This window comes from Sciurus carolinensis, chromosome 13 (assembly GCF_902686445.1).
Source record: "Sciurus carolinensis chromosome 13, mSciCar1.2, whole genome shotgun sequence".
Lineage (NCBI taxonomy): Eukaryota > Metazoa > Chordata > Mammalia > Rodentia > Sciuridae > Sciurus > Sciurus carolinensis.
In genome coordinates, this window is record NC_062225.1 from 86,438,543 (window position 1) to 86,462,111 (window position 23,569).

Genomic DNA, 23,569 nt, shown 5'->3' on the forward strand with positions numbered 1-23,569 from the left:
GGAATCAGACGGCACAGAGGGAAGACAGCTGTCAGAAGGCATGGAACAACGTGTCCAAAAGTCTGTGAAAACAGAACGTCAGCCTCAAATTCAAAATCCTACCAAAATAAAATATGGCGCCAAATTAACGAAGAGACCCTGACATGCAAGGTTTCGAAAACGCGTCACCAGACTGTCTTTTCTTTCCTGGAAATGTGCCCCCTTTACTTATTTTTAAAAGGTAAACTAAGAAAGAAGAAAACTTCAATCTGGAAACCCTGGAGCAGAGAGGGCCTCCACGTCCGCTCTGCTGGACACAGCGGGAGGGGGCAGGGAGGAAAGGGCTCCCAGGAGAGAGTCTTGGAGGAAAAGGGCACTGCCTGAGAGCAGAGAATCTGGAAGATCTGGAGCATGGGACAAGGCACTAGACACAAGAAACAAAAAGTGGAATCAAACTCCTGAAAGAGAGAAACTTCTAGAGGCAGCACATTCTAATGCTTAGGAGCAGGTCTGTGGAGCCAGAGGTGTGATTTGAATTCTAGCCCTGCCGCCTATCAGCTGTGTGACCTTAAGTAAGTGACTCAACCACTCCGTGATGTTTCTTATCTCTCAAGAGAGATCATCATAGGACTAACAAGACTACTGTAAGGAATTAATATTTATAGTTCTCTTAGAAAAAAAAACCCTAACAGAAGGTAAGTACTATATAAAGTTTGTTAAATAAATAAATAACCCTAAGACTGTATGAAAATTATGGTCCAAATAGAAGAAATAGATCACAATGATACCAAGTTAATGAGCCTACAAATAAAGAAAGTGATGATTCCCAAGTGATGGGTTACAGTAAAAGCTTAAGGGTTCTTATGGGGCAGGGGGAGTAAGAGAGAAGGATGGGGAAGAGGAAGTATGTGTTCCCCCTTCTAACAAGGAAAAAGAAAGGCAAACATAGCTGAAGAAGACCCACTGCTGGAACAACTGAGCCCCCAACACCACAGACACGAAGGGCAGAGTCTGAATGTACAGGAGGCTAAGACACGAGGAGCTTGCGCACAAACGTCAGAGTGGAAGGAAGGAGGCCCCTCATGCGATGCTGGAGGACCCACTGCCTCCATCAGCCTAGCCTCTGTCAGGCCGAGTCCTTAGACCACAGGCAAAGGAGACCCGCCAGCCAGCTGGGTGGGATCGGGAGGCTGTGGCTGTCGCTGTGAGTCAGCATTCCTTGTTGATCTTACGGAAGCCAAACAATGAGTCACTTGGATCAAAGTTTTCAAAAATTAATCTAAACCCTCCCCCTACAAAATGCAGAAAGAAACCAAAATTCAAGTCCAGTCCTTTCTCAACTCTACAGACAACAAAAAAATAAAATAAATGGGCCAAATCTGGTTTCAAGTAATGGACCAGGATAACCTAGGAATTGCTGCAAACTCTAACTGAACCACAGTGCTTCTCTGCCTGAGAAGCAGGAGCCTCCATGAACATTCCATTGCTCAATTTATGTCCTCCAGAATTCCAGGTGTGGGCTGCCATGATCTGGTGGGATGCACCAGGCAGGTGTGGCTGCTAAAGAGTGTGTATTTCTTGGGATTTCTGCAAACCACAGATTCTTCAAACTGACCCCAGTCGCCTAGGCCACCTTCCCTGGAACCTTCCTCGGGTCCATGAAGGAAGAGTCATGGGTTTCTCTGTGCTGAGCAGCTCCCCTGGACCTCAACAATGGCACACAGGTCCCATGACTCCACAGCGCACCCTGGCTCCTCCATAGCCAACCCTTGGAAAAGACCCACCATGACTTCATCTGCTCTGTGTCCCTAATACCTGTTAAGTGACACAAAACCAGGAAGGGAGAGGGGGACAGGGAGAAGACAGAGAAACTTTGAGTCTTCCTTTCTTTTTGTTGGACTTACCCTTCCTATTGGCTTTCTTGACACTCTACATTTTCAGAATTTATGAATCTACCGTCTAAGGATGACAGAGAATAGAAACCATCAAATGCTGGGCGAGAAGAAGAGGTTTCGAGTGGAAACCCACCTGCAGGCCACACTCCCTCCCGGGTAACAGCACTTCTCTGAAACTCAGTATTTGCAGATCAGACCTTGACCCCAGCTCCAGACTGAACATCCAGCCACCTGTCAGTCACCTCCACGGGGATGGTCCTCAAGGACTCCAAACGCAACCAGGCCAGCAGTGAGCTGCTGGCTGGTCTCCCCAGCTCCTGGTACATCCCCTGAGTACCCTCTCATAGGCTGGCTCTGATGTGACATTGCATACTTATAGCCCTTCAAGGTCCCCCCACCCCATTACCTCAGGCTAAACTGCAAGGTCCTGAGAAAAGTAGATGAGGCCTCCTGGTCATTGGCACCCTGCTGCCCGCTCCTCCTCATCTGCCACGGCTTCCCTCTCCAATCACACGCCCAGCTTCCCAATGCACCATGATGTCTCCTACCTCTGTGCTTTGCAACGGTCGGGGCTCTTCCCACACTCCCAGAATTGTCCTAACCCCACTCAAGCTGAGTTCCTGGCCTCTGTCCTTCCTCTACAGCTTGGGGTAAACAGCAAGCACTGTGTGCTGATGATTGAGTGGATGCCTACTGCACGCAGGAGGAGCCGAGCTCGGAGAAGCAGGCAATTCAACCAGCAGCACACGCAGTGAGTGTAGCAGAGCCGTGACCAGGAGTTTGGACTCCTAATCTAACCCCCTGTTGTGGGTGGTGACGATGCTTCATAATTTCACCTTTGAAGCAGGAATGTCCACTTCCTGTCTCCTGCCCACTGCTTCCTGTCCTGCAGGGACAGGCTCAGCAAAGGGCGTGGTAGCAGATGCCCATGGGTTACCTCTCCTCACCTGCCTTTCCCGCACACTGTACCATTGCCCTGCCTGTGGGTCCAGTAGTGACCTGGAAACCTGGTGGTAGTGGCTTCAGCCCAGGGTCTGGAGAACAGGAACTTGGCCATAGGAAGCAGCTTTGGGCAGCCTCCATGACTGCCAGGCCGGTATGCCTCCCGCGGGAGGATAGGTCACTTACTAGAACTTTCTGCCCTTCTCCTCCCAGAGGGTGGCTCCTCACTCCAGGCTCAACTGCCACTAACTGCCCACTGACCAGGATTCCAGGTCTCCCATTGGACCCCATCCCTGCCAACCCTCTGGAACAGAACTTCTGCTCCTTGCAGAGTCCCCAGGCCTGGACTTCCCCAGCAGCCTTCTTTGTTCATTTAACCAGAGGCCCCTGGATCCATCTCGCTCTTGTGGGCACCGTGCTAGGCCTCAGCTTCCTCTGCAAATCTTTAGTCCACACCATGTTCTCAAAGTCTCTCTCTAGCCTGTGAGTGAGGTCCTTGAGGACAGACTTAGGGCCAGCTTTGTCTTTATCCACAAGTTTTGGGGACAGGCCAGATAAGGACAAATAGGCCTCGGGCTTTACTGCTTCTTCCCTGGATGCTCCAACAGCCTCCCAACCCCAAATCGGTGCCTCCCACCTCTGACATCAGGTTTGAGACCATAGACCCCAGCACCTGTAGCATGCTACTGAAGCTTGAAGCCGAGCTCCTGGGCAAGGGCTCTGAGAAGAGAACAAGAGGAAGAAGCAGGACCTGGAGATGGGCCGCGACTGGCTCAGGAATAGCTGCTGGGGCTCTTGTTAGACACGAGCAACCAGACCAGGGGCACTAGGGAGCCACCGAATGCTTTTTAATCAGGGAGGTAACAAAATCTTGCCTGGGGTGGCAGGGTACAGATCACAAGAAGCAGAGATTAGAACCAGCCCAGGTGTTTTAGCTGCATGGGGAGCTTATGAAAGCTGGAGAAAGTGCTCTGAGCAACAGGGAAGCACGGGTTACAGGCGCCATCTTGCTCTGGAGGCTGCAGAGATCCACGGCAGAAATGCACCAAGCCCAGGGGTAGTTGGTCGATCTTGAAATACGGAAGTGTAATCACACTCTAGCAACCACACTCACGTTAATGTTTGAAGGCCACACATTTCGAATCCACCCAGGGTCTCTCATTATTGGAATCTAGAAAACAAAAACATCAGAAGTTAGTTAGTGATACATGTGTATCCCATCACCCCAGGGCACCCTATTCATATGTACACTTTTTTTTTTTTTTTACTTTATGGGCTAAAAAGTAAATTTAATTCATAATAAAGAGGATTTTTTTAAGTTAATTTACAGAAGTGCTCTGGAATTCATGGCAGGGACTAAATAGAATAAAACCACTGAACTGTGCCCTTTAACGTGGTGAATTTTGTGGTGTGTAAATTATGTCTCCATTTTCAAAAAGAAGTCAGTAATAAGGATGTGGCAGTTTTTCTTTGCACGCATTCAGCACGTGAAGCCTCAGTTACACAGAGCAGGTGACGAGCTTCAGACTCACTCCTTCTCCCTCCTCTCACCCGTCCCAGAGGACACAGGGCCCCTGTGAAGCCCCAGAAGCCAGGAAGCCTAGAATGACAGGACTGGAGATGGGAATGTGTTCTCAAGTTGCGGCACCTGCTTCTTAGCTGTGACACTCATGGGACTGTTTCTTCACCTGAGAGTGGGGTACAACAAACCCACCTCCAGGCTGATGGGCATTGCCACAGGCATGAATCAAATCCCCTCAGGTTGGGGTGAAGCCAGCCCGTGGACCAGCCGTGAGGACTCTTTCTGGCCCTTCCCACAGCTGACCTGGTTAGCACTGCCCAGAGGGCTCCCCTGTGGGCTTAGCCCACCTTTCTTAGGGACCCGTTGTGCCTGAGGTCTTAAATTGTGCTCAGAACACATGTGCCTGGAGCTCCATCCCGGGTCGGCCGTGCCTGTGGTCCCTGCCCAGCCCCCGGCGGCTGACTCACTGACAGTCACCGTGTGCGGGGTGGCTCTGGGGCCCACAAGCTTTGCTGAGCACTGGCAGCTCAGAGATGAATGAGGTGGGCCTCCCCCGGAGTCGCTCATGACCTACACAAGGCAGAGGACAGTAAGAGGTTGTGGTGGCCAGAGCTCCCCCAAGATATGCCCTAGGAACAGCAGGAGGACAGAGGGACAGCCATTGCTCTGTCTGCAGGGACACAGGATTTCAGTGCCACCTGCAGAGGTGCCCTCGGAGCTGCTTCTTATGGTCAACTTGGGACGGGGGGACAAGAGGAAGGGCACGGTGGTTCCAAGCCGGGCAGAGAAATGGGGCCCCAAACACAGGTCAGACAGCAAGGAGGCCGGTGTCTGGAGTAAAGAGAAAAGAGTAGGCAGACACCAAGGGGCCCTGGGAGGGGACAGAAGGCACAGCGAGGTCAAGGCCCAGGTGCCCCAAGAGGAGCTCAGGCCTTTTATCAATTTTTAAGAACACCTCCTCAAAGGAGACCCTGTGCAGGAGCCCATGATGTAAACAGACCGAAGGGGAACGGCCGGGTCTCTTCAGGAAAGGCCCTGGAGTCCCCCGTCTTGGTGACAGAGGCACGGGGACTCACAGGGTTCAAGGGCATCTGCTGCACACAACAGGGGTGCGGGGGGATGACCAGGTGTCCATCCCCAGGAGCGTGCTGGCTTCTCTGAGGAGGCTGCGCTAGAGGCCGAGAGGCCAGTTTGAAGGTTATTCCAGCAAAAGATGGCCATGGACAGGCTGTGGGCTGAGCTGGTGACAGTGGGACAGAGAGAAGGGCCACTCTGAGTACATCCTCTGGACGTGGCAAGCGACTTGGACTGGGTGAGTCAAGGATGCCCTAGGTGACTACCTGGGCGATGGGTCATCAACTAGGTGAGGACAACGGGGAGACACCAGGCACAGGAAGAGCCTCCCCCCTGGAACCAGGTCAAAATAAAAAGGGTGAGTTTTCCTACGAGGTAGGTCCTGAGAACGAAGGAGGACGTGTCCCAGGATCCCACCCACGTCTGGAGCTTCGCTGGGAAAGCAGGACAAAGCAGCGGGCTTCTCCGTCTATAAACTGCTTCACATGGCAGCTAAGTCCTGGTTTCAACCGAGTAGCGGATTTGAAGCACTTTGGGAATCCAGTTGCCATTTCCCCTTCAGTTCCTGTGGAACGTTCCAGCCTGCTGCAAGAGGCATGCATCTTGGACACAGATGTCCTGGACCATCCAACTCAAATTCTTCCAGGGCCACAAAGTCACACGCGCACCAGCCTTCAGCGCGGACAATAACTGGATTGATTTTGCACCCACGAGGTGGACCAGGAAGGCTGCCAGCAGTTTAAACTCACACGCCTTGCATTTGATCCTGATTTAAAATGAAATTTCAAATCAAATACCAAATATATGATTTTCCTGCTGGCGGAGCAATGACCGAAGCCCTGAGGCTTTGGTCTGATTTCAGAGATTAAGTCTAAGCCCAAGAACACAAACGTGATGAAACTTCGTATTTCCTCAATCATTTCTTTCAAAGTTGAGATGAAAGTTATCTCATTCCATCCCACAACAATTTTTTGTTGTCATTTGAAATTCTCGCACTATATGTGCAGCGCCACCTGTGACCCGGGGGCACCATGCAGTGAGCGGTCATGGCGAGAGCTAGTGAACTAGGTTGAGCTCCAGTGCTAACTAAGAGCTGCATGGCCTCTCCAAGCCTCCACCTTCTCTTCTGCAAAGAGAGGATCGCCACAGAGCAGTATCTCACAGGTCTGTGAGATCAAGAGATGACTCTGTTTGAGAGCAGCATCCCGGGCAGACCCTGGCCACCATAGCAGAAGATGGTCAGGAAGTGGAAGCCCCGAGTCAGGAGCCCAGCAGCTTCTGAGCAGTCGGTGGCTCCCGGGTTGCCTGCACCATGGCTGTGCTGTGGCTCAGGTCCTCCTTCAGGCAGCGGAGCCTTCTTGTGAGTCAATGAAATGCAACCTTCCTTAGCCTCTCTCTGGACTCGTCTGCCCAACTTCTTTCTTCCCCGTATTCACTTATTTTAATTTACATTTCTTACTTAGATTGATGTAACTGCCAGAGACTGACTGTCTTCGTCCTGCCCCCCAAATCCACATGTTGAAACCCCTATCTCCAATGTGATGGTGTGTGAAGGTGGGGACTTTGATAGGTGATGGGGCCCCTCTAAGAACACACATAAGAACCTCACAGGTGCCACTGCCTTAGACCCAGTTGCACCCCAAAAGCATGCTGGGCAGGGAAGGCTCAAGGTCCACGTGAGCTATGCAGACCGTGTGAGTGCGTGTGCGTGTGTTAGATCAAAGGTGGTCTCGAGTTCTTTGTGACTCTTCCCACTGAAAGGCAGGGTCTGATGACCCTCCCCCTGAATCTCAGCAAACCAGGGACTTGCTTTATCAATAACACACAGGACAAATGGATTTTCCATCCTGAGGCTAGGTCCTAAGAAGCCTTACAGCATCCTCCTCTGCCTCTTGCAATGCTCCTTCTGGGGACACCAGCCAACAGCTGAGAAAACCAAGTCCCTTGAGATGCCGCACCTGAGTGACTTTGAGCAGACTCCTGTCAACAGTCCCAACTGAACCAGACCTTCCTGCCACCCCCAGGTAGGCACCAGATATATGAGGGAACTTGTCCTGGTCTTTCCAACAAGCCCACCCACCAGCAGTTACTCCAGGGTCACCTCAGTCAACACCCTGGGCTGCAGGAGACACACAGCTGAGCCCAGCCCAAATTCTTGACCCATAAAATCACCAGTTATGGTAACATAGTTGTTGTTTTAAGCCACTAAGTTTTGAAGCAGTTTGTCCCAGGAGTAAACAGCTAGAACAGGGTGTTTTGTTGGGGTGGAGAGGTGGGCCTGGATTGGCATTTCTGTGTGCTTGGCTGGGTTGGGGGCAGAGTGACCGTGCCCATCTGCAAGGCTGAATGTGTTTGCCCAGAGGACAGTTTGTGCCTGTGTGTTGACATGTGTCTGTATGTGTGTATTTATGGCAAAGTGACACTCTCTCCTGCGTGAAATCAAATCCCCGAGTTCACGTGCCTCCTCGCCATGAAGGCAGCGTGCCCTCGCAGGCCACGTGTGCCCACACGGGTGCGAGTCTCCACAAGGACAGGTTTGATTGGAAAGCAGCCAGTATTAGACCCAGTGCTCTCAGGCCAGCTGCCGGGCTCCCCGGGGCTCCCTGAAGCACTGGCCTCCAGGCGTGAGGATTGGTCACTACAAGGCCGTGAGTGGCAGCTCAGAGCCACCTTTGCTCCAGTTGGCCCAGCAGGGGACATCCCCAGAGGGCTCCTCAAGGGGCGGCAGTCAGGGTTACACAAGACCCAGTTCCATGGAGGGTCGGATGAATGTAGGGACATCAGGTTAAACAGACGAAGGTCTTTCTTGCGGAGCTTCTCTGTCCTTCACTGTCAATCTCAACAGGGAGGATAGGTTGTAGCATCTTCCAAACCACCATCCTGAAACCCCTTTCTCACTAAGCAAATGGTGGCATCCGGCCACCCAGTTAACTCACAGTGGGGCAGAATTAACAGGAGTCACAGCCAAACCTGGGGGTCAGCTGCCACACTGCTCCCAGGACAGCAGAAGTTTCAAGGAAGAGGGAGACTCATGGAAGGACTCCCGTGATAGTGAGCAGGGGAAAGGGCAGCAAAAATGGATGCAAATAAAAGTAGGTATTTGAGCCATAGTGAAAAGAGACCAAGAGAGACAGAGTCGGAGAGATAGAGACCAGGAGATGCAGAGATGGATGGAAACAGAGAGCTAGAGAGACGAAGAGACAAAGAGAAGGAGAAACAAAGACAGAGATGAGAGGGACCGAGGCCAGGGCAGGAGGACAGTGGCCCCAGCCCGCCTGCTAACACTGCTTGTACTTCTTGTGCCTGGCACGCATGGCCTCCTTCCCAGCTAGGCCCTGCCAACTAAGGCAGCGCTTGTCTTTCTCAAGCATCCCACTTGCTTGCTGGCTTGCCCACGGCTTCTTACCTACTGCATTTTGATGCTTTGACACCCAGGGTCTTGCTGACCCTGGGAAGACTGTGCCCCTGGGCTAGTCCTTATCCTCAAGCAAAACTTTCACGGCCAAACCAACCCACCCAGAGCCCAGCCCCAAACGCCTCCTCTCTGGGGATCTCACACTCTGGAGGCATTCACTGGCCCTACTCAGCCCAGGCCAGGTACCACACAGCCAGGGATAGCCCCTGTGCCCCAGGCATTACTCAAGCCAAGCCTGCTGACCCTGTCTTGGCCTTGATTTCCCACACAAGCCACCGTAACAGCTGCTGTCCATGGAGTTCCCTCACCTCACTCTCTCTGCCTCCTGACCAGGCCCAGTGCTTTCCCGTGGGTCCTGCATGGCCTCCCAAGCCTCCTGTGTCTAGGGCGTCACAAACCTTCTGCTTCGTGACAGTCACTTCCACATCTGCAATTCTAACCACACCCCATGAAAGAAAATCCCGAGGACCCTTAGAACACTTGGCATCTTGAGGCCATAAGACCAGAAGTCAGAGCTCAGCAGAGACAACCAGGATAGCATAGCACGTTAATAACCAGGGGATTGTACAAAACAGCTCAGGGAGTCTTGGCACAGGCACTGGCCAAACCAAACCCACATGCACCCGGGGAAAAGGGCTCGTCAGCCCCTGACAGGCCAGCAAGCAGTACCAGACTCTGGCCTTAGAGCTGGGCACGCTCCCTGGCCACTCAATGACACTGGGTGGAGTGCCGAACGTTGAAGGGACAAAATGAGCAGGTGACCCACTGCATGTGGTCGGCAGGTAGTTAAGACCTTATTTCTAGCTCCTCAGTGTATGTGAGTTGACTCCACCTGAGGAGCTGCGTTTCCACAGTTGTCAAAGCCCTGCAGCGGGAGGGCAGCTCTCCTGACGACTCAGGTCAGCCAGGACTGGGAAGCTCTGGCCTCTGTCTCCTCCCTCTTCTGCTGTCTTCCCCCTGCACTTCCCCGCCCCAGGGACTCCCTACCCCGGCAAGTTGGCTGGTCCTTTATGAGGTAAGGCTGGGCCTGCAGGGCTTCCCAGATGGCCGGACACCACAGGTCCCATCAAGTCGAACATTAATTTGTGCCGGAGAGAGCTAAAGTCAACTCATAATGCTCTTAAGTCCTAAGCAAGAAAGGGTCCCCTGGGAAGGTCTTCATGTGGATTTACTGTAACAAAGATACCATTTTGCCTGTAAGTGAGGGTTCAAAAGTATCTGAGGATCTGTTCTGAATTTACAGCTGCTACATATTTTCCCCAAGGCCTGAAGGTGGGAGGAACAGAAGGAATAAGAACTCCGGTGAGACTAACAGCTACTGGCACAGGGCTGGCCACCCAGAGTGGCAGCTGACACATGTCACTTACGCTCCATGACAAGCCTTCTGTACACAAAATGTGCACAGCTTGACCTCCCTAAATTCCATAGATTCCAGCTGCAGAGTTGGGGACCCAGGTTCCCTCTGTTTCAGTGGACAAGCCCGGAAGTCGCGCCACCCCAAGACTCTCGGGCACTTCCTGGCACAGGAGAGGTCTGGACTGGTTGGTCACAGCGTGACTGCACAACACCAGCCACAGAAAAGCCCAGCTGTTAATGACCTGGCCCTGCTCCATCCACTCAAAAGCCAGGAGTTTTTCTGTGGAAACAGCAGCCCAGAACATGAAGAAATGGCTCTGGCAACACTAGACCGCGTGATGCTGTTCTGCGCCGCTGAAACGTTCTGCGTTTCTCGGAAGAGGCGGTGCCAGGGAGCCAGCCACAGCGCCTGATCCTGGCGGGCAGTGGGGTGTGTGGGGCAGGGAGCGCATAAAGAACGCGGAGAAAGCCCCTTGACCTCCACACGCCCAGTCCCTTCTACGAAAGCCACTGGTCTCCCGAGGCTGCGGCCCCGACGCTGTCAAGCACGAGGCCACCTGCAGTCGGCTGGTCCCCTGTCAGGGGAAGGCTGACAGCAGGAAAAGGCCACAGCCTAGCCAGGACCTGCCAGGACCTGAGGACAGGCCACAGAGCCGGGCTGACTGAGGCTTCAGATGCCCACATTCCAGCAGGCAGGGCCCAAGGGAGAGTGAGGCTCTGTGACCACCATGGTCTCCACTGCCCTGTGGGCAAAGCTGGGCACTCCTGCTTGGGCTGGGTGACACCAGGGCCTGTCCTCTGCTCCTGGAGGTGCCTCTCCGCAGAACTGTTTCTGAGCACATTCGTGTCTCTTCAATGTGAGTTATGGCTCAGTCCCTGGCCTGCTGAGATGGGAGGAGGGGAGCTTGAGAGCAGCCCGAGGCCGGTGCCCAGATGCTAGCAAGGTCAGCAGAGCGGGTCGGGATGCTTCAGGCTCTCAGTGGCCGCAAAGCCAGCCTCCCAAGCGCTTCTCCCCTCGATCCTGCCACGAGTGGTGTCCTTCCCCTGCCCCAGGCCAGGTCCTACACTACCGAAGGCAGCAAACAGGATGGCAGGTCAGCACAGTTCAGCAGACTCGGAGCACCCTGTGTGGCAGCCAGGGGCGACTTCCTAAGTCTGACTAGCAGGCCGGCACAGCTCCCCACGATCAGCACGCCCCCAGGGAGGCTGGCGCCTCCCACTCCTGGTTAAGCCCACGATGGGGGCCTGACGGCTTCTTCCCGGTCCCCCTGTGTTGGGCCACAGGCCACCAGGAGCTGCGGCTCCACCTCAGAGGGCAGAGAAGCAGACTGCCCCCTACACAGGAGCTGGGAAAGGCACCGAGGGGTCTGGAATGTGCAGTTTTTTCCAAAGCAGCCGGAAGGCTAGCTGTGGGGAGCACACGTGGCCTCCAGGTTGCCCACGCGAACGACAGCGCCTCTGGAAAGCAATGCCGAGCGAGCCCAGAGCCCACGGGGAGGGGCACCCCTTCCCAGGCTGAGCTTTGTGGCCACGTGCCTCTTCTCACTAGATGCTGCTCCAGGCATAGAAACTAGCAGTCTTCTCTGGGCCAGAGGCTGGGGACCCAGAGACAGGGCAGAGTCCCCGAGAGAAGAGCAGACTGGCAGAGGACAGGAGAGGCACAGAGCAGCCCAAAGGGAGGACACCAGAGCGCAGCAAAGGAATCTTCAAGGCTAAAGGGGGAAGATCTCCACATGGTGGGGAACGGGCCCCCAAAGGTGTCAAGGCTCAGAGCAGTGGTCCCTTGCAGCTGGGGCCCATGCAGGGGAGCAGGAGGGAGCCCCATAGGCTGCTGCTGGGCCGGAGGGTGCCGTGGAGGAAGCCGGGGCTGGGCTCTGGCGCCTGCTCTCGCTGCGCTGACCCATGGCTGTCGGCCTGCCTGTGAACGCAGGAAGTCGTCTACCTCCCCAGCACTGGGCGAGGCAGAAGCTCAGTGTTTGCTGAACACAACAGACCCGGAGGCTCCTAGCCAGCCAGTGGACCTGACCAGTCCTGTTGCAGACCCAGCCCTGGCTCATCAGAGGCCCCGGCACAATCTTGGTCTAATTTAGGTCCAAATGCAGCGTGTTTTTTTTTTAAATACACCATAGGTCATATACATCTAAGCTTAGAGGTGAAGATACATACACAACCATTCCCCACTTAGCAACGTTCCTGGGGATGACAGACAGCATCTACGATGGTGGTCCAAGAAAATTCTCCTGGCTAGTGACATCACAGCTGTCTTAGTTTGTGCAAGTATGCTCTGTGATGTTCACAAACAACAAAAGCGCTTGACAACACATTCCCCAGAACATACCCTCACCATAAGCAACCTGTGCTATACATATACATCGACTACGGAATTCACTCTACCCAGATTTCACGAGCACCCACGTCCCCTGCCTTGCAAGGGAAGCTGGGGGTTCAGAAATGAATTGTACCCCATTCTTCCCATGCAGAGCTCATACAAGAACCAGCCACCATCAGAGCCACAGGATGCCTGAGGCTCTTGCAGACTTCAGGGCAGGGGGAAGGCACCTGGCCACTGGGGAGACAAGACAGGGACCATGTTGTATTAATTGAAATTTAAAAACTCGGACCACATTTACAGTGTTAGTTAAAATCTATAGGAGGTCATTGACTTGGACTGAGCTCCTACCTGAGACCCAATAAACCATCAATTTACACTTCTTCTCCGAACAATCATCTCTCAGCTTGTACTCTCTTTGGAAAATACCACCACCTTCCTCCCATCTCTACTCTCTACTTCAGTGAGAAAAGTGAAACAACCAGAAGAAAAGTTCCAAGGATTTCCATAACCTATCTACGGGCCTCTCTCACCTGCCTTGCTGTCTGTCACTGTCAATGAAACATCCGAGCTTCTCTCTAAAGCCAGCCCCGCCCTTTGTAGGCTCCATGACTTCATCCTGGCAACTCTCCTCTCTCAGTGTATTGCCCGTTTCTCATCCTTACTGCATCGAGCCAATCTACAGCAAAACACAGCCTGACTCTGCATATTATAGAACCTCTTGACCCCAATTCCCAGGTCACCTCCAAACCAATTCTATTTCCTTTTCCAGCAAGTTCCTCCAGAGAGCTGTCCAAGCTCATTTTCTCCAACTCATTCCTCTTGTTTTCAATTCAGCCAGGCTAGCGCTGTCCCCACTCCCCTGCTCCAGAACTGTCCCTATCAAGGCCACCAGTGGCATCCAGGTGGTTCCGTCCACTCCTCATCTTGCTTTCAGTCCATCAACAACATTCAACACTATTTATCACTTTCTCTTCTTTGAAATACTTTCTTCACCTGGTTTCCAGGTCACCAAAATCTCTTGATCTTTCTTTTTCTTCAAATGATGGCTCTCGTCCTTAGCAGATCTCTGAGCTTCGGGGATCAATCCTGTTTCCTCTTCTTGACATAGATGAACTCCCTTGGTGACCTCATCCAGTCTCACAACTTTTAATGCCAACCCTGTGATCCCGGCTCCCAAGTGTACTTTCAGCCCAGGTTTTCTCCACACTCCAGGTTCACATGCACAACTGCTTACCCAATGTCTTCGTTTCTGAGATCTAGTGGATTTCTCAAACTTAGCAAGTCCAAACCTCAAGTGACCCTGTGGTCCAGGATTCTGCACACAAACCCCTCTCCCCATCTCGATGGAGGCTACCTCTTCCTTCTAGGAGCTCGGACAAAAATCTTGGAGCGTCCTTAAATTATCTCCTTCTCTTGCAATTCATGAGGAAATCCCGACCTATGGCGCTATCTTGGGGACACACCCAGATCTCACTGCTCACCCCTCCACTGTGCTCAGCCCAGTCTGAACCTCTCTCCCTCCTCTTCTTACTGCACCACCCTCCTGGCTGCATGTCTGCCCCTAAAACTGCTTTCCACGCCAAAGTCAAAGAGGCCAGAAAATACGACTACTCAGCTGGAACTCTGCAACGGCTCAAGACAAAGTCCTCACAAAGGCCTGAAAAGCCCTCAGTGCCCTCTCGGCAGAACCTCATCCTCTGCCTCCATCTTTGATGCCTCCGGAGCTCTCTGCCCACGCTGGTCCCCTCGCCCTTCCTCACATGCTCCACCTTAGGGCCTTTGCACGGGTTATTCCTCCACCTGGAATGCCTTTCCCTGCAGTGTCTCCACCACTTCAAGGCTTTGCTCAGATGTCATGGTCTCAGTGAAGCCACTGCTAACCACAGGGTGGTCTTTGTACACTGTTTCATTTTTTTTCCATTGCTTTTAAATTCTAGCATGTTATACAACTTACATATTCATTGCATGTGTTGCTATGGGCTGTCCAGAAGGTGAACTCAGTGGGACTTTATTTTTTATTTGTTTTGCCTTGGTCAGAGATCTGTTCACAGTGCAGCCCAAGTTCCCAGCAGAGGAAATGGCACCCATTAGCCCTTGAACATTCCTGAATAACTGAACTGGATGAATCGGAGTCTCAGGATTACCATGGACCTTGGCTCTTAGGTGCTTATTTTATGGGCAGGACACCAAATGAATAAGCCCCACATTGTCCCAGATGACAGATGGTCACTGAGACCTACAGGTCAGGAGGACTGGCACCCGAAGCACTTCCGATAATATTCTTTGTTCCTTGGGAAGCAGTGGGAACTCACGAGTTCACCCGATTATTCTCCATACCTTTATGTGTGTGAAAAAATTGCATATGTATTTTTAAAATTGTAGATATTCAAAAAGTCATCCATGCCTGTTATGTGTTCAGTCCTGCGCTGGGCGTTGGAAAGCAGTCAGGACGCACAAGAGACCACGGCCCTGCCTTCCAAGAGCCTGATCGTGCTGTGTAGGACCAACCGCAAGCTGCGAGACTGGGGGTGGCAGCGACCCAGGCAAAGGGGAACGACAGTGCTTTAGTGCCGCAGCAGCTCAGCGGGCGGAGGTGGCTGCGGATAGAGGGATCAGAGAGCTTCACAAAGGTCGTGGAGCTGAGCCCAGCTCGTGGGGTCATTCTCTGATCCCTTGCAGGAACTCTCAGGGAGGGTCATGTGACAGTAACCGAATGTCCCGACCACATTGCTTAACCTCACCTTGATCTACACAACCTACAAAGTCTTTTCTGTTTCAGGGTTCTATAATTCTGTGCCCCAATGGCTACCTCACAATGCTAGGCAGTGGGAAGAAATTGTAAAAAATATAAGGCCTTTGTCTCCAAGAATTCACAATCTAATATGGAAGTCAGACATTAGTTCCCCTAACAGACTTCCAAAGGGGGGATGGCTAGGATTGTTGTAATCCCCTTGAAAGATGAGAAAATTGAGTCCCAGAGAAGTGCCAAGGATAAAACACAATCCCTGCCTCAGGGAGCTCCCATCCTAGGATGGTTCAGACACAGACAAGCACTGGGCCAGGTACCCTCTCCTACCTTAATTTATCTGGGAACCACCGGGGTCTTGTTATGGTACAGATTCTGATTCAGCAGATCTGGCTCCTAAGGGGGTCTGTGTGGACACTGCCTGAAGACCACACATTGAACAGCACAGGGTTCTAGATTCTGGCCAGAGAGAGTGGTGACTGGATCATTCAGAAGAGTGCTGTGATCACATGGGTCATTCTAGAATCTCTACATCAGTGTTTCCCAAGCCTGACTACATTTTCATTCCATAGGAATTGGATTTGGGATTCAGAGGCTTGAGCACAGAACAGAAAGTCCAGTTTTTCAGTTGGTTCCACTGCCCAGATCTTTTGGAAAAGAACTGTAAGTGGAGTCCTGGGTCAGAGGCCCTCTCTGGGGGTCCCAACAAGTCCAGTCACTCGCCCCAAAACCAGATTGACTAAGTAAACGTGAGAAGCAGGAAAGGAACTGTGATCAAGCTTGGTCATATTGGGAAGGCAAAGTGAGATCAAAAGTCTCAACCCTGTCTTTGAGGCACTGACATGAGCTTCCGGTTTAAATAGAGGAAGAATGGGGGTGAGGGCAAGAGTTATGCATAAATAAATTACCAGTCTTGGTCAAAGTGTGGCCTAGTTGACCGTCATCTCAGTTCTGGCTGTGTAAGGTGACTCAGGGAAGTCCTTATCACTTGAGGGGGGACATCTCCACTTGGGGTTCAGATGTTTATCTATCACATCTGTGTTCCTGGAAAGGGGCAGTTAGGTTCCCGTAAGCACAATCCTACTTGGGCGGGGGACAGTCTCACCCTGGGGTGATCTACCTGAAAGACGACATTACTTCTGGAAGGTGGGGGGCAACGACTGGAGACATCTGGGCTCCACTCCAGGGGGTTGGAATAGGTTGTTATAAAAGTTGCCAGCTGAATTTTTCTGCAGATCTTGAAAATACCTCAGTTACTCTTATCTTAGTCTTGAAGTGGAATAAGACAGGACAGGCAAATTCAGGGCTGATAAACCTTGTATTGCCAGTTTTTAGATGACACTTCTTAAATGATTAATATGCCTTTGTGCAGAGTTAGCAAGAATCTGACTCAAGTTTAATGCAAAGGGGACAGAGTCAAAGTGAAGGAGAGATGCCAAGCCTTTATTCTTCTTTCTATTACCCACTGAGCAACAGCAAGGCTACATGAAGAGGCCCTGCTTTTAGCAAAAGCAACTTCTATTTCTCTGTTGTGGCCACCCCTCCTGGCCTTTCTGAGGTTCTGAGGACCTAGATTCTGCCTTTTCTGTATTTCTCTGACTCTGTAGTGCCACCTACTGTATCCACATTGCCTGTCACCAGAACCTAGAATCTTCCTTCCAATCAACACTGACAAAAATCAGAGAGAGCCTCTGGGATATGATTTGACATGTATAGACAAAGCTGGTCCCCATCCAGAAATGGTTTCTCCCTAACTTCAGCTGGAGGGCTGCAATATATTTCCAAGATCAGGTGCACGGCCAGAATCCTATTTATATCTGTATCATGGGATTCAGCAAAGGGTCCATATTATGGACCCAATAAATAAGGGTGGAATTTGAGTAAAGACTCTGAGGTAACTTGCCCTTTTTTTCTGACTACTTTAATCAAAGGAAAACATCCACAAAGAGCAATTGAAATGGGTTTTGTCCTATCGTTTCCTCTGCAACCCAAGCTGAGCAGCTTCCCTCTTCCCTGCAGCCCAATGTGCCTGGGAGGGCAGCAGAGGTCGCACGGGAGCAGGGCATTTCCTAAGCTCCACCAACTGTTTGCTGAGCACTTTACAAACATTACGCCACCAAGTCTAAACCCCGCTGCTTATCAAAATCTGCTGGATTCGCTAGCATTAGGTATTCATTCCCAGGCCTTGCTCAAATCTGATGAATGCAAATCTGTACAGACGGAACCCAGAAACTTGGCAAAACTCCCGGGTGACAGGTATTTGGGAACCACTGCACTGCATTTTTTTCCCTCACAGCAGCCCATTTCAGAGACAAGGTCCCTGAAGGGTGGAGTGACTCTCCAAAGCCACAAGGCCAGGAGGCACCAGAGCCAAAACAAGGCAATGGGACCAAACATGATAGTGGTATTTTCAGAGTGAGCAAACAAGTCAGAATCCCGGGTGGCGGGGAGTGACCAGAGAGGCCATTTTGCTTTGAACATGCCAGCGCTTCCTTAGGATACCCAGGTATCAGTGTGTGGACTTGATTCTGGGAGTCCTCAACTGAGTCATTCTTAATGTTGAAAAGCGAGGTGCATTCACTGCCTATAGGAGAGGGGCAGCCACCAGCGGTCACAGGGAACTAGCTGGCTAAAGAGAGCGCTCTCGGTTTTTAAGGATAGCTGGGCTGGCAGATCAGAGAAGTATCCCAGGCATACACACAATACTTTGTGGTTTCAGCGAGGCATTTGATGACATCTTTTGTGAGGCCCTAATGAATAGTTTAGATAACCTGAACTGGGTAATACGATAACGAGTACAGCTAGTTAAACTGCCTTTCCAGAAGAATGTGGAAATCGGCTTAGACAGAGTCCTCGAATGTCATACTGCTGGCTCTATTCCTGCTTCTTCTTAAGCACGTTATCAATGCTGAGTCAGAATGGAAAGCGTGTGTGGCTTGCAGTCAAGAGGTACTGTGAATTCGTACTTCTATCACCCAGAACTCATAGTATATAAATGGACGACACAAAAGTGACCTAGTGAGATTCAAACACAAGACAGATTAAACATGTAAAGAGGTGAAGGAGACAGGTTTCACAGGCCAGTGGGTTCTGGTTCCAGGCAGGAGGTATCCAGAGGTTGGTCCCTGCAGAACACCCAAGACGGGGCAATTGAGGTGAAGCAGTTCTGGCAAGGGGTCTCCTCTGCTGGTGAAAAGAGACATAAACGTTTCTGTTGAGGGAGGCCACTGCAGTCTTTCAGGTCAGAACCATGCCAAGGGCTGCCTCGCTCAGAGCCAGCATGGAAAATGTCCTCAGTATCACTTACAGGATCCAGACTAAAAAGGCAACAGCAAAAATGCTAGACCGGAGGTGTGTCTCCAATCACCCAGCCTTGCTACTGTGAAACAGAGCACTGGGGAGACGTTAAAGCCCTTTAACACCTCGTTCTAGCTATTTCAAAATAACCAGTACAGTACTGTTGATCACAGTCGTATTACTATGTAATGGAATACCAGAATTTATTTCTCCAAACTGTACCCATTGACTAACCTCTCCCCATTGTCTCTTCCTCTCTACCTACCTAGTCTCCAGCAATCCTATAAATTTTTATGTGTCAATTATAAATTTTGTAAAGAGGGGGGAAAATCTATATCAAATTTAAAAATCCACTCAAAAGGATCCCTAAAGCAAAACTCCTTATACTTGGGAAGTCTCTAATTCCAAAAAGGACAGCAAACAAGAGGAGTATGTGGGATATGGATTCACAATAGTCTTCTCAGTGAACTTGACAATGACTCTTAAATAAGGATGATTAGGATGCACAGAGACATAGTTTAAAATAACTTCCATCATGAAGAAAAATTATAAAGCAGAAAGATAACCAAAATTAAACAATAGCCAGTCACTAGGGAAAAGAACCAACTGGAAATCTTAGAAGTGAAAAATAAACCCCTTGAAATTAAAATATAAATCAACATAGTACATAAAACCTATCCAGAGGCAGTGAAATAGGGAATGAAATGAAATGGAATACAGCAAACAAATTCAACCAGAATAGCAAGTTGAAGACATAAGGGAAGAAATTAAAAAGCAGCTAGAAGACTTGAAAGATAAAGAAAGTCCAAAACTTGTATCGAAGCCTTCCAGAAAAAGAATCAGGTAAGCCAAAGAGCTTTAAAGAGATGCTCAGGAATCTTCCAGAATGGATAAAAGACATGAGCGATGAGTACAAGGAAATTTCAAGCACTGAGAAGGATAAATAAAAATAAGTCAACAACTACTCACTTTATAGTAAAACATCAGAGCATACAATGCAAAGGATAAAATTTAAATGTCTCCCAGAAGACTAACTAAATATATATATATATATAAATATAAGTATAATTAAATAAGTATGAATATATATATATATATATATATATATATCAGGGGAAAACAACTGGCAACCTAAAATTTTATACTCAGCTAAACTACCATTCAAGAAAAAGAAAGTGCAAAAGGAAGACATTTTCTAACATACAAAGAGAATGCCCACGTCCCCTCTCTAGAAGAAACTTCAAATTATGCAAAAGAACCATCGGCCAGATGGAAGGTGTGAGGTACAGCAATGAGCACAGACAGTGGGGAACAGCAATGAGCACAGACAGTGGGTACAAGGCTTTGGACGTTTTAATGAAATAGGCTTCTATTGAAAAATAACAACAAAGGTCTTTAGGTTTCCTTTCAGACAAAAACTAAAACTCTGAAAAGTCGCACCAAGATAGGAGCATATCCAGTGGTTGCTGAAGTGGCTGAGGCCTAGGTCCTAATCAGCAGAATAGAGATGATAAATAATTTTAACTACATTAAACGATATTTTTGTGGGTATGTTTTTGAAGTTGAAGAGAACCACTGAAAGAAAAGAAATTCAATCTATAGTCAGGGAAGCCACTGAGGAAAAGAGAAGAGAGACGGGAAAATACACTTGATTATCAATTCAACAGAAGGCAGAAGAGGAAGCAAGTTGGTCATGTCTTTAGAAATCAAGATGCAGGAAGACAGGGTCAAGATCTGAAAGGATTTTGGCAGGTCTAAAGCCAACAAGATGACACTTCAGACATGCAGCAAGGCTCAAAATGTCAGTTGTAGAACTCCTCGATGGGGCGGCCTTAGCTTGCACAATTATGAGAAAAAACCAGAAAGCTTTCATCTTAGGAAGCCGCTGGAGATGCCTGATTTCCACAGCGGGCAACACCAGTGGCCATTCTCCTCTGCACAGGTCAGACAAAACTTTGCAAGTAGGATGTCACTAGTACCAGAAACCATGCCTCTGTGACAAAGAGGGGCTGGGCATGGTAAACCTGGAGAAGAAAGGGTCGTGAGCACTTTCTGCATATCTTAGGAGAGTGGTCACACACACACCAGACGGATTCTGGGAAGCACCAGAGAGTCTAAATAGGATCAAAGGCTGGGTTGCAAAAAGGTACATTCTGTTTCCTAATGAGGTTACGCTAGTTCCGGTCAAGCTGCTCAACCTACTGCTTGATTTTACTGCCCCCCCCCCCCCCCCCCCCCCCCCCCCCCCCCCCCCCCCCCCCCCCCCCCGTCTCTTAGCAGATGCTGTTTGGTGCTGGGACACCAGAGACACACAGGCTCAGCGTCTGCCCTCAGTCCAGTAGGGAAACCAAACACTGTGCAGTTACCATACAATAGTGAAGTGCTACGACAGATGGAGGCAAATTATGATACCCAGAGAGCAATGTGGAATTCATGTGGTCTCAGGGTAGAAGAGAAGGTTCCCAAAGAAAAGGGACATGGTCTTGAAGATGAGCAAGAACTCACTGGACTAAGAGGTGGCAGGGACCATTGTGTAAGAGGCCCAGGCATGAGGCATCTTTGGATGAAAACTTGGGTGTGCTCCGAATCATCTTTTCAGTCCTGACCAAATGGAATTTGTGAGAAAAAGAGCTGCCTTGGGCCCCACCTAAGGAATCTCTGTAAGTGATCCTCATGTTCAGGACCAAGAGCCAATGGACGATTCCCTCGTGAATGGAGAAGACCAGACCTTTGAGACCTTTGAGACCTTTGAGAGTAAGGCTTGGTTCGATGGCCAGCCGGCAAGGCTTCTTAGTGTCAACACGCTTGAGGATCCCATAGCCATCAAGTCTTCTTCCACCCAGAAAGTTTCCGAAGATGGGGTTCCTGGAGGACGACACTTCTGCTACTCCTCTCACCCTCCCGTCACCCATCACCCCTAAGAAGAGGCTCTGAATGCTGGGATCAGCCAGAAAATGAAATTATTTCAGGGAGATGGTACCTGCTGGAGAATCAGATCTTAATCAATGCTAGGAGAACCACCTTCTGTGAAAGTTCAATCCTACAAGTGCCGTCCAAAGAGAAATAAGGACACATTTCCAGTGGAGAGAGCAGGATCACTGGAAAGAGGAGGCCCTTACTGGATTTAGGGCTTCCCTGCAGGATGTGAGACTTCAGCTCAGTTCATAACCCTCCCTAAGCTCCTCCGTGTGCAAACTGAGGCGAATAATCTACCTGCATGGTTCTTTTGAGGACTCATAGGGCAAAATATAGAAAATGGCATGTAGGGCCATTTAGATGTCTGGCATTTAGAGAGTATTCAGTAGACAAAAATAATAAATATGACCATTTATCATTTTGAAAGCATTTAGAATTATCAAAAAAATTGGGAATAAGCATATTGAAAAATACTATTTCACGAGTTGGCTACTCAGACCAGACATTCAGCATAGGAGACTTACTGTTCCTTCTCTTTTTATCTAGTGACCTCTCTCACCCACGGCACATTTCCAATTGGATAGAAACAAGAAAGTTGATCCCATCTTGCTTTGCCATTAACTGAAAAGTGTCTATCGGATAGCTATTAATAAACTCAGTTTCTGCCTAGGTCAAATCAGGTGAAGACACCAACTAACCAAGTTGCTCTCTCCTTTATTTTGAATTGCACTGATATTCAAACCACCTTACTCTTTGATAAAAAGAATTCTTAGACCAAAAAAAAAAAAAAATCACTAAGGAATTATTGTTGGCCAGAAGTGTTTTATGTATTAACTCGTTTTTTCACTTGTCAACACTCACACCCCTTTCCTGGGGACAGAGGATGTGACCTTTGCCCAGGTGTGCCCCGTCCTAGGTGCCGGTGTGACAGTGCCCCTTGGAAGGTATCTCTGGGCCGGAACACTGGGACTCCTAAGTCATTTCTGAGCAGGGCTGTGCTTCTTGGGGTAAATGAGGAACAGGCAGGTCCTGCAGAACATGAAAGGCCATGGAAACAGGGTCGCGCGGGAAGTCTCGGTCCTCCAGTCTGAAGTCTGGAGACTGTCACTCCATATTGCTCCCAAAAGAAGTCTGACCTCTGACCCCAGAGTGCAGTGATGGAACCTTGGGAGGCTGCCTCCTCCAGGGCTTCCAGAGTTGCTGATGGAGCCCACGTGACTGGAGAGAGGGCGGGTGGGTGTTGGCATGGAGTGGCCGGGCCGACGTGGGAAATGAAAAGGGAGCTTTGTAAGGGGGCCCGAGCTCTCCATCCCTGCACCTGCAGAAGTTGCCCCAGTTTTATTCCATATTCAGAGAGGGGACTGTGGACATCTCCCTGCTGGGGAATGCAGGTGTCGAAGGTCATGGTCAGGTTCTGCTCCTGGACCACTGCTGGCCCACAGGGCCCCTCTGAGCACATTAACCAAAGGACCTCTCTGGATCCTTTCAACAAGGTGCCCTTTCCTCTGGGGGGTGTCCCAGCCAACCTCAGTCTCAGGGCCTAGCAGGCGGGGTGACGAGCACAGTCGTCCCCTTGGCCAGCACTCTACAGTTCACAAGGAGCCGTCCTGCCGTGACCTCTTTCTATAAAGGCATTCATCAGAAGCCACCTGCCTCAAGGCCAGCCTCCAGGGATGCCTCCCCACGAATAATAGCCAGCTGGTCTTCTTGAGTGGGCACCCCCCAACCTGGAATTGCATATGTAGAGACTCATGGAACCCACTGTTGCTGACAGGGAGAGTGTCATTACCCAGATTCAGAGGGGCCCTGCCCAGAGCCACACCAGCGAGCGCTCGAGCCCAGACCTCCAGACTCTCCTGTTCTCTATCTTCCCCTCCTACTAAACAGGATTCTCACCCGGAGAGTCTGTCTCGTCCTAGTAGTCAACTCTTCCAAGTCTCAGTGGCAAAGCCCCTCGCTGTCCCCGCCCTAGGAGGTATCACGTCCTCCCCTCCCTCGGCCTCCCTGCAGACCACCTACCAAGACTCCCAGCACCCACAGTGTCCAATAATGCCCTGCTTTCTTGTCAACTGAACTTAAAAAGATATTAGGTAAT

At 50.4% G+C, this 23,569-nt stretch overlaps 1 protein-coding gene across 3 annotated transcripts in view; it reads right to left on the reverse strand.

Moving 5' to 3' along the window:
- The window catches only part of Lpin1 (lipin 1), a 112,283-nt gene that overhangs the window by 80,508 nt on the left and 8,206 nt on the right, over nucleotides 1-23,569 (reverse strand). For all 3 annotated transcript variants that reach the window (XM_047522358.1, XM_047522357.1, XM_047522356.1), the window contains exon 2: nucleotides 3,931-3,987. In XM_047522358.1, the coding sequence (XP_047378314.1) occupies nucleotides 3,931-3,987 (57 nt within the window). The remainder of the gene's footprint in view (nucleotides 1-3,930; nucleotides 3,988-23,569) is intronic.